The sequence below is a fragment of the Haplochromis burtoni genome, unplaced genomic scaffold (assembly GCF_018398535.1).
Source record: "Haplochromis burtoni strain Fernald_Lab_line unplaced genomic scaffold, NCSU_Asbu1 Contig_28, whole genome shotgun sequence".
In the NCBI taxonomy this organism is placed as follows: domain Eukaryota; kingdom Metazoa; phylum Chordata; class Actinopteri; order Cichliformes; family Cichlidae; genus Haplochromis; species Haplochromis burtoni.
This window is the reverse complement of record NW_024582389.1, coordinates 2,314,148-2,329,800: the sequence shown is the minus strand read 5'-3', so window position 1 is coordinate 2,329,800 and position 15,653 is coordinate 2,314,148. Positions and strand designations below refer to the sequence as shown.

The 15,653-nt window shown below is 38.6% G+C and overlaps 1 protein-coding gene across 1 annotated transcript; it reads right to left on the bottom strand.

Moving 5' to 3' along the window:
* Positions 1–2,570: 2,570 nt before the first annotated feature.
* LOC102297661 (solute carrier family 23 member 1) lies at positions 2,571–13,271 on the bottom strand. The gene is made up of 12 exons (XM_005917780.3): positions 13,103–13,271; positions 11,714–11,848; positions 10,396–10,553; positions 8,810–8,969; positions 8,407–8,588; positions 7,548–7,668; positions 7,310–7,466; positions 6,977–7,230; positions 6,650–6,814; positions 6,454–6,562; positions 6,263–6,358; positions 2,571–4,549 (listed from the first exon to the last, which is right to left on the bottom strand). The coding sequence occupies exons 1-12, from the start codon at positions 13,148–13,150 to the stop codon at positions 4,317–4,319; spliced, it is 1,818 nt and encodes a 605-aa protein (XP_005917842.3). The 5' UTR covers positions 13,151–13,271; the 3' UTR covers positions 2,571–4,316.
* Positions 13,272–15,653: the final 2,382 nt, after the last annotated feature.

The following is a 15,653-nucleotide window of genomic DNA, read 5'->3' as shown; positions in this document are numbered from 1 at the left end:
AGTTTCTCACAAGTAAAAATGGGCAGAGGTTCACCAGTCTGCAGAAAACTGTCTACAAAGTGCAGAAATCATTTCAGAATAATGTTCCTAAATATAAAGTTGTGAAAATTTGAATCAAAAACAGAGACAATTCTGTCATTAATATCAAAGCATGGGCTCAGAAACACTTCCAGAAATCACTGTCTTGGAACGCAGTTCATCGTGGCATGCACAGTCGCAGGTTAAAGCTCTATTGTGTGAAGAAGAAGCCATGCTACTGTATATGTGAACATGATTCAGAAATGCTGCTCTCTTCACTGGCTCAAAGATGATTTAAAATGGACTGAGACAAAGTGGAAGAATTTTCTGTGGTCATAAAAAATCAGAGTTTTTAATTTATTTTGTAAAATACCTAAAACCTGCCGGACACCTACACCTGCAGTTCCCCACCTCTGATCTAGATGAAGTCCTTTTAGGTAAGCTCTGCATATTTCAGCAAGACAATGCTAAACTGTGTACTGTCTTGTCCTAGGTCATTCTCTTAGGATCTTAAAGCAAGTTAGGGGTGCTTTGTGCCTTCCAGACCTATCCATTTTTGCTCCCATAACTGAAAACCTTTCTTTTTCACCGGGCTTGATGGACCCTGTGTTTAAGCTTTGGTCAGAATTAGGTCTTCACACTATTAAGGACCTCTACATTGACAATTGTTTTGCTTCATTTGCTCAGTTGCAATCAAAATTTATGCTCCCCTCTGCTCATTTATTTAGATACTTACAAATGAGGAATTTTGTTAAACACTCCTTCGCCCATCTGGATAAGGCTCATAGTGACTTTTATGATTATTTGATTAAAAATCCCACTTCCAAACACCTAATAAGCCAGTTTACTACACTTTTTACACTTGCACCTACAAACCACATCAAGGATGCTTGGATTAAGGACTTGGAAGTAGACATATCGGATGCTTTGTGGGCCCATGGGTTGAAGAAGATTAAAGAACGCTCTGTTAATGCCAGACTACAACTTATACAGTTCAAGGTCCTTCATCGTTTGCATTTTTCTAAAACGAAGCTGGGCAGCATTTTTCCATCTATTTTGTCTTTGTGTGACAGATGCAAAGCAATGGAAGGAACCCTTGGTCACCTTTTCTGGTCTTGCCCTACACTCGGGAGTTTCTGGGCAGAGATATTTAATATATATAACTGTATTTATGACATCAAATTAAAGCCGTCCTGAAGTCCTCTTCAGAAAGCCTTAATGTTTGGCATGTTTGGAGCTAAAAGAGCCCGGAAATCACCATCTCCTCCATTGTTTAGGTTTTGGCTACATGATGATTGCATGTTTGTATATTGAAGAGGATCATTATCGTCTGGCTGACACTCATTTTAAGTTTGTCGAAATCTGGGGCCCTTTTCTCAATCATATTAATGGGGTTCAAGATAAACATTAACCTATTTGACTGCATTTTGTGTTTGTGTGAAACTGCACTTCTGCCGGACCCTGATTCCTTCTCGGACTTGTTCCCCGCATCTTCTGGACGTGGTGAACTCTCTGTTGCCCTGTCTAACCTCACACAGAAGATCATCTTCTTTGGACACTGGTGTTTCTCTTGAACTTTTGATTTGTACTGGCTAACCGGTGTATTTTTTCTTTTCTTTCCTGTTTTCCTGTTTGTTTTTCTTTTTCTTCTGTGCTTGAATGTTATTATTTTTGAATCTTATGTCCTTTGTCTGGTGTGATTTTATGTAACTTCGAACTTACAATCTTATAAATAAACATAAAAAAAAACTGTACTGTAAACCCTATTTATTTGTATTTTTCATTTTTTCCAATATTTGTATATTTGATATTTTAATTGAGACTGTTCATAATGCCTCAGAACTATGCACCTCATCCCCCCCTTTTCTTTTTCCACATGTCTGCACTGGATAGGAGCTGCTCTGAATCTCATTATACATGTATATAGTGACACTAAAAGCTATTCTATTCTATTCTATTCTATTCTATTCTATTCTATTCTATTCTATTCTATTCTATTCTACTGCTTTACTCTGTGTTTGTGTGTGATCTGAAAACAATCACATTCAGTTTGTTTGTTTGTTTTAAATTGACACTTTACACAGCATCCCGACTTGTTTTGTGGCATTGGGGTTGTAATTCTGAGACTTTAGTTTATGAAGATTAATATGATCAATGTGTCTGTGAAAGGAAGGAACATACAATTTTAACTTTGTTGCTTAAAAATTTATTATTTAAAAGCTGTCAGAGTTTATTTGAAGGTAAACCAGTGTCATCATTTCTTCCACCAGTGAGCACGAGGAAACACATCAAATTTATAGTCCCATTATTCCAGGCATAATCCTGGCAGTACACAGAAGTATAACTGGCTGCCTTACAAGTAACTCTGTTAGCTTTTGCTACAACAACACACAGAAAATGTAGTTTCTGTCACAAACAGATTTGCTTCACTCGACCTTAGACGAGGCTCCTTCCTCACCGTTCTTCAGTGTGAAGACAATCAGTATTTCTGAGCGCTGATGTACAAGATATGCTCGACACCCAGCTCAGGAAATGAGCAGGCTGTTTCCCAAAGCGTACGACAAGAGTCGAAGGCTTAACCTGATCTTTATTATAGGAATAAATCACACTTTGTCAGGTGAGAGTGTTTCCTCTTAGTGAGTAAAACTGTTCCCAATGTGCGCATAAACATGTAAAAATGTTAAGTTTAAATGAAACAAATAAATACAAAACAGTTATGGAAACACAACATTTTATGAATGTCTTTGCTCTTATTTTCTTGACAATTCAGAGCATTTAATACTCTCTGTATACTAATTATGTTTCATTTACACACATAATTATGTATAATTATGTTGGGCTTGAATCTTATAAACAGAAAAATAGCAGTTACCATGGAATTACAGCCCATAAATGAGGTCAGCTTACATATACTTCACATACCTTCACTGGATGCTTATTATTTACCACGTTTCAATGAATGAATGAACCAGCATCGTGTTTTGCCCGCAGTATGGCTCTATCTACCGGCGATAAATGCACAGTCATTTTCTATTTCTCATGGATTCTCTTTGAGCCTCACGCTGCTCCACTGAAACTCCATTTGCAGTGATAGTTGTGTCAGAAAATATAAACTTGGCATTTGAAATCTGATCTTTCAAGAGCTTACAATAGATCTCATAAAGCAGGGCATGTCACGGGACGCTGATGATTGAAAAAGAAAATAAAGGCGATTCCTCAGGGTTGAAGTCCTGTCAGTGAGTGGGAATTGCTAAGTTATAATCTTTTATGCCACTGATATGCAGATCCCTGCTACAATTTGACACAAAACTTTGACTTACTGAGGAGGAACGCCACTTTCCAGAACACTGTGCAAAATTTAATATTCTGCAATATGTTCCCACCGAGGTACATCCAATCAAAGAAAATGTGAGATTTCTAAAGTGCAAATTACGCTCAGTGCCTCGTTCTAGCACGCCATCCTGAAATAACATTAGGCTGTGCAACCAACCAATGACTTGTGGTCAAAATAGGCCCCGGGGAACACTGATGGCTCCACAGATCGCAGCATTGCACCATATCCCACCTGTCTGTCAAAGTTGCTTAGACAAAGGAAATGAATACAGAGGGAGAAAGATATGACAGCATGGAAGGCAGGGAGATTGAGAAGATGTGTTATCTGTGTTTGTTTTCGCTAAAGGAAACACAATAACAGCTCAGGGGGCTGCTGCTGTGGGTTTTTAAGCAGCTGCCTGAATCAATGGGGAGATGGTGCTGTGTGATAATAAATTTATCCACGGGCTAAATTTAATTTCCTTCGAAAGAGAAGAAAGAAAAGCACATTATTCCAGTTTTCTGTTTGTGTGACCAGCACCAAGTTATTGGAAGATCTGGGAGTAATGGTGGCACACAGTAACACTCTGATCGCTCTGAAGTCCTCCTTTAATTGGTGTTGACAGAATCCGAGTCTTAGATATTTTTATTCCTTTTTGGTGCAGACAGGCTCAAACTGTCAAAATCTACTTTGCACATCAAAAATAAAGCGACTGCAGGTTTGACAGAGATAATCCCACTGTCTTGTTTTTGTTTTTGTTTTTTTAAGATGGACAGATCTCTATTTGCAATCAAGATCAAGCAAAGAGAGAGAGTTACCTTAAATGCATATATACCTGATATTTACAGCTAACCAGTACATGGTTCAATTTAAAAGATATCCATCAGTCAGTGATGCACGGTCTAAACACCAGAGTCTTTTCTGTGACACGTCTTGGTAAGAAACGAGCAGTTTGATTCAAACTAAGAAGCAAACTTAAGGTCGTTCAGATCCGTGTGCTGTACTCACTCTCCGGGCTCTGTGACACATGGTTGTCCTCCGACTGAGATCTGTGACCCTTGTGTGGGCAGAAAGGGATGTAACGAGCCCAAGATTGAGATTGGAGGTGAGAAGTTATGCCAAATGGAAGATCATACACCTCATCAGTTTCCAAACTGCTGCTAGAGTCTTGAAGATACACGTTTTCCCAGGCTAAGAGGCCACGTTCACGTTTAGTCCCTGAATGGTATGAAGAAGGCTGTTAGTTGAATATGCCACACCTTCCTTTATATGTACACATATACAGTGTAAAACAAGCTCAGTCACTGTTGATATGTCAGCTAACTGCTCCTAGATGTGTATGACTTTAAGCCTGTATGACATACTGCGTATAGTGTGTTTGAAGAAGATACGTTTGACTCCATTATTTCCCAAAGCCACAACATATTGATCTGCATGTTTGAGTTGGTACAGATTTTATGCCCTTCTTAATACAACCTCCCCATTTATCCAGGCTTGAGACCAGCACTGGGGGCAGATTATTTGTGACCTCCTCAGGCTGGGAGAACACCAGGGAGCCACACTCCAATGTATATACTATTAGCTGTCTGTAAATTTGTTTCTTTCTTCTGTGAGGTTGGCCATTTAACATGAGTGCCTATGAGGATTGACTCCCTTTTAAAGGGACTGCGGTCTTTTGCATTTCTTGGTTAGCTTTATTTATTAGTAATTCTACCATTTTGAATTAACACCACACAGGAAGTCTGTCATTTTTAATGGATTTTGGTGATTTTTGTATTATTCAGTCGTTGTACTTTTTCAAACTCCTCCTAGGGTTGTAATTGTATCAATTTCATATTTGGTTTGTCTAAACAACAGAGCTGGGAAATGTTATATTGCAAACTTTTTGAGTCTTTGTTGAAGGCGGTATCTGTGGCACTGTGGTGAATTTCGAACACTTGCCATGGAATTTTAATTTGCTGCCATTCACTTATAGATTGTTCAATCTGACCCAGACTTCTTTCTGATATTTATATATAAGCGAAGATATTTTTATAGAAATATTTAATGGTAGTCATAGTGCCCCCTTGTGGCAACAAGAAATTCCATGAGTTTTGTCCATAACATTTTGAAATTATGGCAATTATGAGATAGAGGTCTCAGAAACTCATGTAGCAAATATGATACAAATGGCATTTGGCTATAAGGTTAAGCAGTTAGTGGTACTACAATTTGAAAACTGAGTTTTCATCAAAGGATGTGACATTGGTGCCATGTTGAATTCTGATTTTTGGCAATGAAACAGGAAATTGCTGTATATCTCAAGTACACATTGTCCGGTCAGCCCCAGACTTCACATGCTTGATAAGAGTCAGAGTCTGGAGACTCTTGAGGTCACACTTATAGCAACAGGAAATCAACAGTAGGTGATAATCATCATCCCACGTACATGAAACTTTTATTGGTGGTTCCATGCGTGATATACAGCAGTGTGTCTTATAATTAGTAGTTATTCTCCATCACCACCTAGTGGGCGTGGTGGGTGGGTGGGGGTGTGGGTTCAGTAGCCAATTTAAGCAACAACCAATTAGCATCCCAGGCTTAAAACATCCACATAACCACATAACCACATAACTCCTCATCTAAAGCACGCCTGAGCTGTAGCATGGCTCGACAGCAGCACCCCTGAGCATGCACTGAGACGCACTGATTGCAGCTTTAACTGTATTTATTACCTGCATTTACCAAGAAGTCCCATTGAGATACCTCTGTTTTACAAGTGAGACCATACACGCATACACGCATGCTGAGGAGGCAACATGCACAAAAGCAGGGCCATACGACTAGTATACTTCAATGATATGCTGGTATAAATATGTATCTTAAATACATCTGTGCGATTTGTTATAAAAAGTCTGTATTATTCAAGAGAAGCCATCCATTACAGCTTACCAGGAATTGTGTTATCTAAGAAGAAGCCAAGGAAGCCTCCTACAAACATATGAGTAGTCAACAATATTTGCAACACTTGATCCACCTCCTTGACACCTGAGAGAAAAAAGTATCACAAAAGATTTTGGATGATTTGCTTTTTATTTAACATTAAAAACTATTTATAGTGATATTTTCAATGGTGATTTTACCTGTGTCAAGAAAAGTGGGATTCTTCATGATCCAATTTGGAATAACAAGTGCAGAAAACATGGAGAAACCAAATATAAAGATATTCCGAGAAGAATTCATATCTGTGGACTGCCATGTAAGATGTGTCAGCAAAACACAGATAGTAGCAAAAATGTAAATGATTAAAAAAAAAAAGGGTTTAGCACGGTTGTTTACCTGCAGATTAGAAATTCCAGCAGCTCCTATGACTCCAAACATGATCATGAACATCCCTCCAATCACAGGTGTAGGGATGGTTGTGAAGATTGCTCCAATTTTTCCCAGGATCCCCATCAAAATCATGACGAATCCACTCAGAAGAATCACTGTTCGACTGCCCACCTGTTGCCAAATGAAACATCATGCGGTTCATATGTTTTGCCCGGGTAATCAGGACCCATAGCCTCACTCATAAATTAGGTTTGCAGTCTTGATTCTTGTGTTGAAAGATAATTAAGCTCCGGAGTGGAACATTTTATGCAATTCATATTCACAGTATCTTACTCTGGTGATGCCGAGGGCTGCCACATTCTCGCTAAATGAAGTAGTGCCATTGCCCGTGCCAAACGCCCCTGCCAACAGAGACCCGACTCCCTCGACACCGATGCCACGATTGATGGCGTGCTTGGGGGGAGGCGGTGCTCCTGACAGCCTGGCACATGCATGGTAGTCACCCACAGACTCTGCCATGGAGCATATTATTCCAGCAATAATGCCAACCACACCTGCCAGGCTAACAGTTGGCAACCCCCATTTACCTGAATAGGTAGGTCAACAGTTAGGCTTGTCACTGCTGAATACGTCTTTTGGCAATGTTTTAATTCCCTGTGGACTCACCAGGATAAGTAAATGTGAACCAAGAAGCCTCACTCACGACATTTCCCTTCACATCTGTGCGAGCCAGGTAGCCGTATTCATCTGGATCAGATGGCAGGACATCATAGATGGTGAGGAGGTAGCAGACTAACCATGAGACTGCAATGCCCAGGAGAATCTAATCAACATCTAACGTTAGTATTAGAGCCAGTATGTTTTTGCTACATCACATATGAAGTCGAATTTTAAGAGAACATACTGGCATTATCTGAAAGAGAAAGAACTTTGAGACGTGCAGTTTCTTGATCTTGTTGTATGCAGGAACAGGGATTGGTATGCGGCGGAGGTATTGAGAGAAAAGGATGATCAGCACTGTGGTCCTGTGCATAGAAAAGAATAAGCAAAAGGTGATGAATGCAAACAAAAACTCAAAAAACATCAACACAAACTGCTGAATTTAACTAATTTAATTGCATGTAAAATTCCCATGTCATTTTGTTACAAGTTGTACAAGTTGTTACATTTTATGGAATATAGTTGAATTAAATTATTTGATTGTTTGATACCAAACACATTTTCCTTAAAGATTTTTGTATTTTATTAAATAAATCTTTGATTTTTAAAAAATATTTCAGTGCATTTTACTCAAAATTATGACTTCATATTTATTGTGTCATTGGAAACCCATATGGAAAAGATATATATAAATCTTATAAAGTTTCTGTCTTGTGTGAAACTTGTATGAAAAGCATACAAGAGTGAAAACAGATATAAGATCCCTTGAAAAATTATATAAATGAAACTTGTATGTTTTGGATACTTACTAAAACAATATATGAAAGTGGCCACTTTCATGAGTAAATCATATAAGCCTTATATGATTCACTATATGAAGTAGGCCACATCTGCTGCAAGTCTTTTATAAGTTTTTTCTATTTCTTTTCCATATGGGAAGATACTGGTGATACCGCTGTAGACACCATGTTTAAATCACTAGCTTTTGGCTGTATGCTAAACCACGACAAGGCAGAATTTACATCCTGATGTAAGTCTAGACTGTGACCTTGTGGGATGAAAATCTTCCAACCCCATACTGATGCTTCAGAGTGGTTACATACATAGCAGAAATGCCCCAGTGGCTGCCTGCCTTCACTCCAGCTGAGTCGTACAGCGACAGGCCTATGAGTGACACGGTTGGAGCAATGGTTAAGGGGCCAATGAAGCGCATGAGGAAGCCGATGAGGCCAGAGAAACCAACCAAGACCTGGAGGAGAGAGGCCACCATAATAGAGCCCTGCAGCTGTGGACGGGAACATAGTGTTCAAGAACATCAGTATCAATGTCACCGTGCTTTCTTTGGCTGAGTGATAGACTTAAACAATGAGTACAACTTGTTACTTCCTGGAGTGCAAACCACATGTGTTCACTGAATAAATCACGAGCTCTGCAGCAGTGCTGTTATGTTTTTGTTAGCGTGCTTTTAAGCGAAGATTTGGATGCGCAGAATTTGCGTTGGCTCACTGTTCTCATGCGGGTCTGCCACACTTCTATGAAGACAGGTGAGGAGGTATTGACCAGGCTGGCATTCTTGGTCCAAGCTGGGCATTCCCAGTCTGGCATGGACAACAAGGCCATGGCTGGGGTCACCAAGGCAAATGTACCTCCCTGTAGGATGGGAAGCCTAGAAGTGTGACATAAACAGTAATAACTTTCAGATAAACAGACAATCAGTTAGACCCATAGTTAGCACATGGTACGCTAACAAAAAAAGACAGTAGGTCGTTAAGCACAAGCTAGCAGATTCAATTTTCTTTTTAGTGAGCTTGTTTGTTTTTTAGCCTAAATTATGCAATACTTTGCACAAAAAAGTCACTGTACGTCTTGCTAACAGCCCATAGCTTTGTGCCCTATAGTGCTGACATGGTGGCATGTCCAGAAAGACAAAATTAATCATATTTAGCATAATAGCAAGCTAACATTTACTAAGATGCTAAGATTTACTACAAGCACCAATTGTTGCCTGTTGTTTTCTTTTTGTTGTTATTTAATAATCTTTCTAATTCAGCTACCTTTCAAACTTAACATGTATTCGTGTCATAAGTACATTTTTTTTTTATTAATTCCTGTCATAAAAATGTGATTGGAATTTAGTAAAAGAAACAAAGTATCTATGCAGTGTTGGGCAAGTTACTTTGAAAAAGTAATTAATTATAGTTAGTAGTTACTTCTTCAAAAAAGTAACTGAGTTACAACATTCTAAAAGTAATTAATTACTTGAAAAGTAACTCTTGCGTTACTTTAAAAAAACGTTTAACCCTCTGGGGTCCAGGGTATAATTGGCCATTTTTAACTACTTTTGATTTTCCCTCCACATTTTACCTTTAAAAACTATTTACTTTGCCTTGTTTGGTATCATCCTTTTCAGCACAACCTCACGTGTCTGAATTTACAGTCATGTTTTTATTTTGATAGACTGTATTAACACAATTGATCTAAAATCAGACAAAAAACATAAAATCAGAGTAGAAAAAGTTATATTTTTTTACTGTAACAACCACAAACATGTTTATTGAGTCATATTTCATAACTTTAAATGTAAATATAAATTGTCGATTTTAAAATCATATGCACAAGTTTTGGAAACAACAAAGTTATTTGCATCCATTTACCTTTTACCTTTTTAAAATAACCATTTCAAACTATTTACAGAACAATCAGCTGTTCTGCATTCAATAAGATGCCACACAAATTATTTGTGCCACTCCAAATATTTCTGTCCACTATAAAGGAGAACATCACAGCCTGATACCTGCAGGTCTGACAGCAGCAGGTGTATCACTCCTGTTTCTACCTGGAGACAGCAGTCGCCTCATTGTTCTCACACAAAACACAAAACAACACAAAACTATCCACAACACTACACATATTACGTTATTCCCATCACTGTATCTATGTAAATATTAGAATTTTACTGAATTTTTGAACATGGTCTTGCTCATCCACGGCAGCAACATCTTGTGCAGACAGAGTTGTATTAACTATTAAGTCAATATCAGACCATCCCTAAAGGATACAAAGCAGCAATAACCCAGCAGCAGCACTATTACCTGACACCAAAGATGACCTGCAGAATCGTGCACAGACCAGAGACGAAGAAAATGTTGTTAATGAGCTGACTCTGGGTCAGGCTGTCATGCTGCAGACATAGGCCCTCTGAGAGGATGAGAGGGATGGAGATTATCCCACCAAATGCTGTCAGGTAATGCTGTAGAAGAGACAAACAGTGATGATGATGACAAAACGATGGCAGTGATTACACTTTTGCCAACATTAGTGAAACAGAGAGAGCAGGAGGCCTATAAGGCATCCGTGTCACTTATGGTATGGGGTCATTTTCTGTATTTGTACACAAACAAAAAGGGGTTGCTTTTAGACTCCTTAACTGCTGTTGTGATGTTTACAGTTGGATCTCTGTCCACCACTACACTTTCAAAAGTAAGTGGACAACCTAATGTAATAAGAAATACAAGGATTGTGTTTAATACTTGAAAATCACTTGCAGTTACTGACTGCCTGAAGTCTAGAACCCATGGACATCATCAAAAGCAAAAATGTCCTCCCCTGAGACACTGTGCCACAGAAAAAATATCGAATTTCTTTACCTTTTATGTCATTATTTGTTTACTCTGTGAAGTACTCGCCAATCAGTTTGGCAGTATTTGTTTGAATCTGAGCAGAGAGTACAGCCCTGTACACTTTACAATGCATCCTCCTGTTTCTATGAGCAGTCACATCATCAATAAACACCACTGGCAGCCACTCATGCACGTGCCTTAACATCAGTTCCACCATACTTCACAGATGATGTGATATGAGCTGTTCGTCTCGTTCTTCATATGTTTCCCAGAACTGTTCAGTCTCTGTTAGATGTTTAAGTCTAATCTGTCTGCACCTTTTTGCATTTGCATTCATGAAGAAGTCTCACAGAGGTAAACCTACCTCCTTGAGAGTGTTCTTAAAGTTCTTTTTCTTAGCCATGGAAAAAAGTCTGGTATCGTGCACTTTAGTTGTCACCTGTGGTCTTTCAGGAATTTTGATGTTGTTGAGTTGACCTGTGCATTGATTCCTTTTAAGATTGTTATGACCACTCCTACTGTTTTTGCTTTCTCTGGTTTATTTTGAATTTTCATCCCAATTATAGAATTTTTTATTTGCAGAAACATGTCTTTGGATCTCATTTGAGAGGGAAATCCAAATCTAAATTCAGCCCTTAAACTGCTTGCTAAGTGGGTGCCCAGTTACTTTTGACCCCCTGAAAATAGGGGGCTTTGTCATTGTTCAAAAACGTTTGGATCTGATTATACATGACTGATAAATGGATGAAAAAGACAACAATACACTAATCACATCAAAGATTAAACACACCTGAATAGCCAAGAAAATGCACAGGTACCAAGGTGGAACATCAGTCACACAATAGGTCGGTTTATTTCTGTCTCCATCTGTTTCAGACGTTTTACACGCCTTTCCTTTGAGGTGATCATTAACTCGCTCATCCATCTGTAATATCATAGAAAAAAAATCAATAAAAAAATCAATAAAAAAGAATCAGTATGCCAAAATAAAAGGAGATGAAAAATCATTATCTCAGGACTAGTTCACTTCCAGTTTATATAAAAACAGGGAACAAAAATTTTACTGAGGACAAACAGTGCTTTAGAAATTTATTATTATAATTGTTGTTTCTGTAACGGTTAATCCACCAGCATGTGCAAGCTCTATAACTGAAATAATAGTTTTGATTGTAAAATACAATTATAGCTATCCATGAATTTTGAAATTTACACTTTTATAAATAAAAACCCAATAAAAACAGCGGCGTTCCTGAGGAACGCGAAAGGAGACCTTCGGCGTTCTTATGGTACGCGGCGGGTTATGGCTGGAATCCAGTGCAATGACGCTCCCGCGGTAATAGACGTTCCAGCCCTGTATTCCAGCCCTAAACCTAACCTTATCCCTAGCCCTGACCATAACCAGGACTTTAATGATGTTAAATAGCGTGTTTCTAAGCGATTTGAAGAAAAAGAGCGAACATGTGTAGGTTCAGTCCAGACGGTTCTCATATTTCCTCTTTTTCCGGGGTCGTCATTTAGGAGCGTGGTGGGTAGCCGAAAACGTAATATGTTGACGATTTGTCACCTAGCGTAAAATGTTACGCTTTGGGAGTGAGAACGGGTTGAAATCACATGATCATTTTTAACTAGGATGCTAAATATACGAAAAAAAATTTAATTATTTTAGCTTTCAAACAAAGTTTTTTGACAGATGCTAAAATGTGTGAATTCTCGTTTTTATGACAGGTGGTCCAATAAATTTTTTTAAGCACTGTACTAGTGTAATGACCTGCCTTCAGCTGCTTTTTATGACTTGCAAATATTCATTATTTAACACTGAATCATTGAATAATTTGAGGTTTTATGTGCACGTTCAGGCAGAGAGTAGATGCAATGGAATGCAGACACAGACATCATAAAGCAATTTATTTCTTTATTGGACTCGTATGTTTAAAAGAAAATACCATATTGTGTATATGTGCTCTAAACTGCAGCAAGCACTAGTAGATTGCAAAACTTTCAAAACTTTCTCACCCTTTACTCCCACTGGATCACTTAGAACAGAGTTAAGTGCAGCTCTTATTGCAGTTAAAGGCAATCTGAACGTTTCCAGGGGCCTATTGATGCTGACCTTATTTAGAAAGAATGCTCAAAGAAGCAAACAATGGTATCTTTTACAAAAACACGTCATTGTACTCACATCAAACGCAAGATTGTCGAGTCCACTGCTGTCCACCCCAGAAGCCATTGAAATTTCAAAATGAAGCAGATTTTCTAACAAGAGATGAACCAAACTGTATGTACAACAATGTACTAACAAGCAGTTGTTACTTGTTAAGGAGCCAAAGGTGGACAGGACGTTGTAAAGGTGTCTTACTGGCAGTGTCTGCCTTTCAGAGTATCACATTTATAGCTAGTACTGTTATGGTCATCCCAGGACTAAGTTCAGCTCCGGGCACCCGTGTTAATTATTTTTTAACCATGTGGACTTCCTAGCGCTAAAGGTAAGTTGGGAGAACAAGGTAAATAAATGACACTGACTATTGCATTTGTTCATATATTATCCAGTTTCTGTGAGTTAAAAATTATGCACTTTTGCTTTCAAGGTCTGATGTGACCCCCCCTTTTCGCTCCTGGACATCAGCTAATGGGAATACTTGCCCAATCGTCTAATTTGGATTGAATCTTCTAAAACAATAAAACACTGATTCATTGAGCCTCATTCTTCTTATTCTATCTGTGGTAGAACAGCCAGTGTGCTTAAGGTCACTGTTTTTCTTTATGCACCACATTCATCTTCAAAGAATTCAGAATTTCTTGCTCTATCAATGATTACAACCTATCCCAGCTCGATGCAGGAAAACAGACACACTATTATGCTCCCTCCACCGTGCTTTACCCTCGGATAGAAGATGCTGCAGTGCCAGTGTTTTCGTTTTCCATCTCCTCACTGCAAAAAGGTCCTCGGGTCAAATCCACTGGGCGATTGTGGAATTTGCATGGTCTCCCCTTGTCTGAATGGTTTTACACCTGGCACTCTGGCTTACATACCAAGCATGTTACGTTAATTGGTTAATTGTCTGTCTCTCTGTGTTGGTCCTGCGACTTGCCCAGGATGTCCCTTAGCTCCTGCCCTATGACAGTGAGGATGTTGTGACACTGAATTGGATAAATGGAAAAAAATAAGTGAATGGATTTTATTTACATAGATAATCTTTAATTGCATTCATGGCTCGTGTTCAAATATGATGATTTAATGCAAAAAGCATAAAAATTAAAAAGGTTGACTTCCAGGAACCTAACTTACTCTAAATAATCGTAAAGTCCAGTAAAAGCTGTGATAAGTTGACAGAGAGTATATATCAGCAATAGTGATAAAATGTTGTATGATTAAGGATGGTGCATGATTGGGGATATACTTCCCAGCAAGGAGAAAGAGATGTGAGAGAAATGTGGCCATGCAGAGCTGTATGTCCTGCTGTATTCTTGCTGTATGTCAGCAAGAATGCCGGAAAACTAATAAACTAAAAATCTTGAAACTTGGTGGAGAGGTGGTGTGATGGTTCAGAGATGAAAGCGTCCAAATACATAACACCAGAGGCAGATAAAAAGATTGAAAACACTGAGTCTAGGCTTGGGGTCTCATGCCTTAAGCAAAATATACAAGGGAAAAGGTAAGAGGCAAGGTCCAAAAATCCCAAAGCACACATGAAACTTTTAAGAGACAAAGTATAAATTAAAGTAAAGGATATTCTAAAGTCATACACAAGGAAATCTACAAAAGAACATCAGGAAATAAATGTATAAATATAAATGTAAATGGGAGGTTCAGCAGTGAGTACGAGCATAAAATAAATCTGGCAAATGTGAATATGAGTGGGTGCATGAACTCACCAATCATTTTGTATTTCCTTCTGATATCTGTACCTGAGCTGAGGTGACGCAAAAATTTCCCCGTTGTGGGATCAATAAAGTCTTATCTTATCTTAACTTCTTAACAATAAAACCACTTGTGGGTGGTAGCAATCCTTTGCAGGTTTTAGGGTGGGGCCTAATCATTGCTGTAAGTGGGTGTGTTTGTTTGACAGTAATGTTCAATTCAATTTTATTTATATAGCGCCAAATCACACCCGATGTAATGTTTCCCAGAGCAACACTAACAAGATGACACTGTTCCCATCACCTTTCTGAGGGTTTAACGCTGAGATCAGAGTACACCGAGGTAAATGATTGTCCGATTAAACTCATGACGAAGAAAACTCACGGGAAACTTTAAAAAAATGAACATGTCATAGACAGGATATTTGGGCGAGGACTGCGCGGCTTTAGTGTCTCAGTGGGTCTGATGTTTAAAAAATTGTTTTCTTTCTTCTTTGATTTGCTGATTTCATGTTGAACTCATAGACAACACTGACAGATTCTATTTGATGGCTTATAGTTTCCATGTGAGACTTCTATTACAGACTATTACAGGTTACAAAATTGTTAGATAAAAAGATTCATGCCAGCAAGCACTCTTTCTTTTTCCACAAAGCAGTGAGGAGAATGTGAGTGTTGATTGATGCGCTGAGCCAGGTATGGCAATATATTTTGCCAATATATGTCACAGTCATCAGATGAAAACAGACTCCAGTGTCCAGTTAGGTAACAGAAAGAGGGTCAATTGCAGTGCTGTGCTTTGTCTCTACAGCAGCAACATTTAGGTGTTTGATATGAGATCATAGCAACCCAGACTCACCTACTTTCCAAAG

What these genes read in the sequence shown, in the direction of transcription:
- LOC102297661 (XM_005917780.3), bottom strand. Translation starts at nt 13,150, where the DNA reads ATGGCTTCTGGGGTGGACAGCAGTGGACTCGACAATCTTGCGTTTGAT. An exon ending in CAGGTCATCTTTGGTGTCAG is followed by an intron (nt 8,970 to 10,395) that starts GTAATAGTGCTG and finishes TCACACTTCTAG; the next exon opens with GCTTCCCATCCTACAGGGAG. An exon ending in CAGCCCTCGGCATCACCAGA is followed by an intron (nt 6,815 to 6,976) that starts GTAAGATACTGT and finishes ATTTGGCAACAG; the next exon opens with GTGGGCAGTCGAACAGTGAT.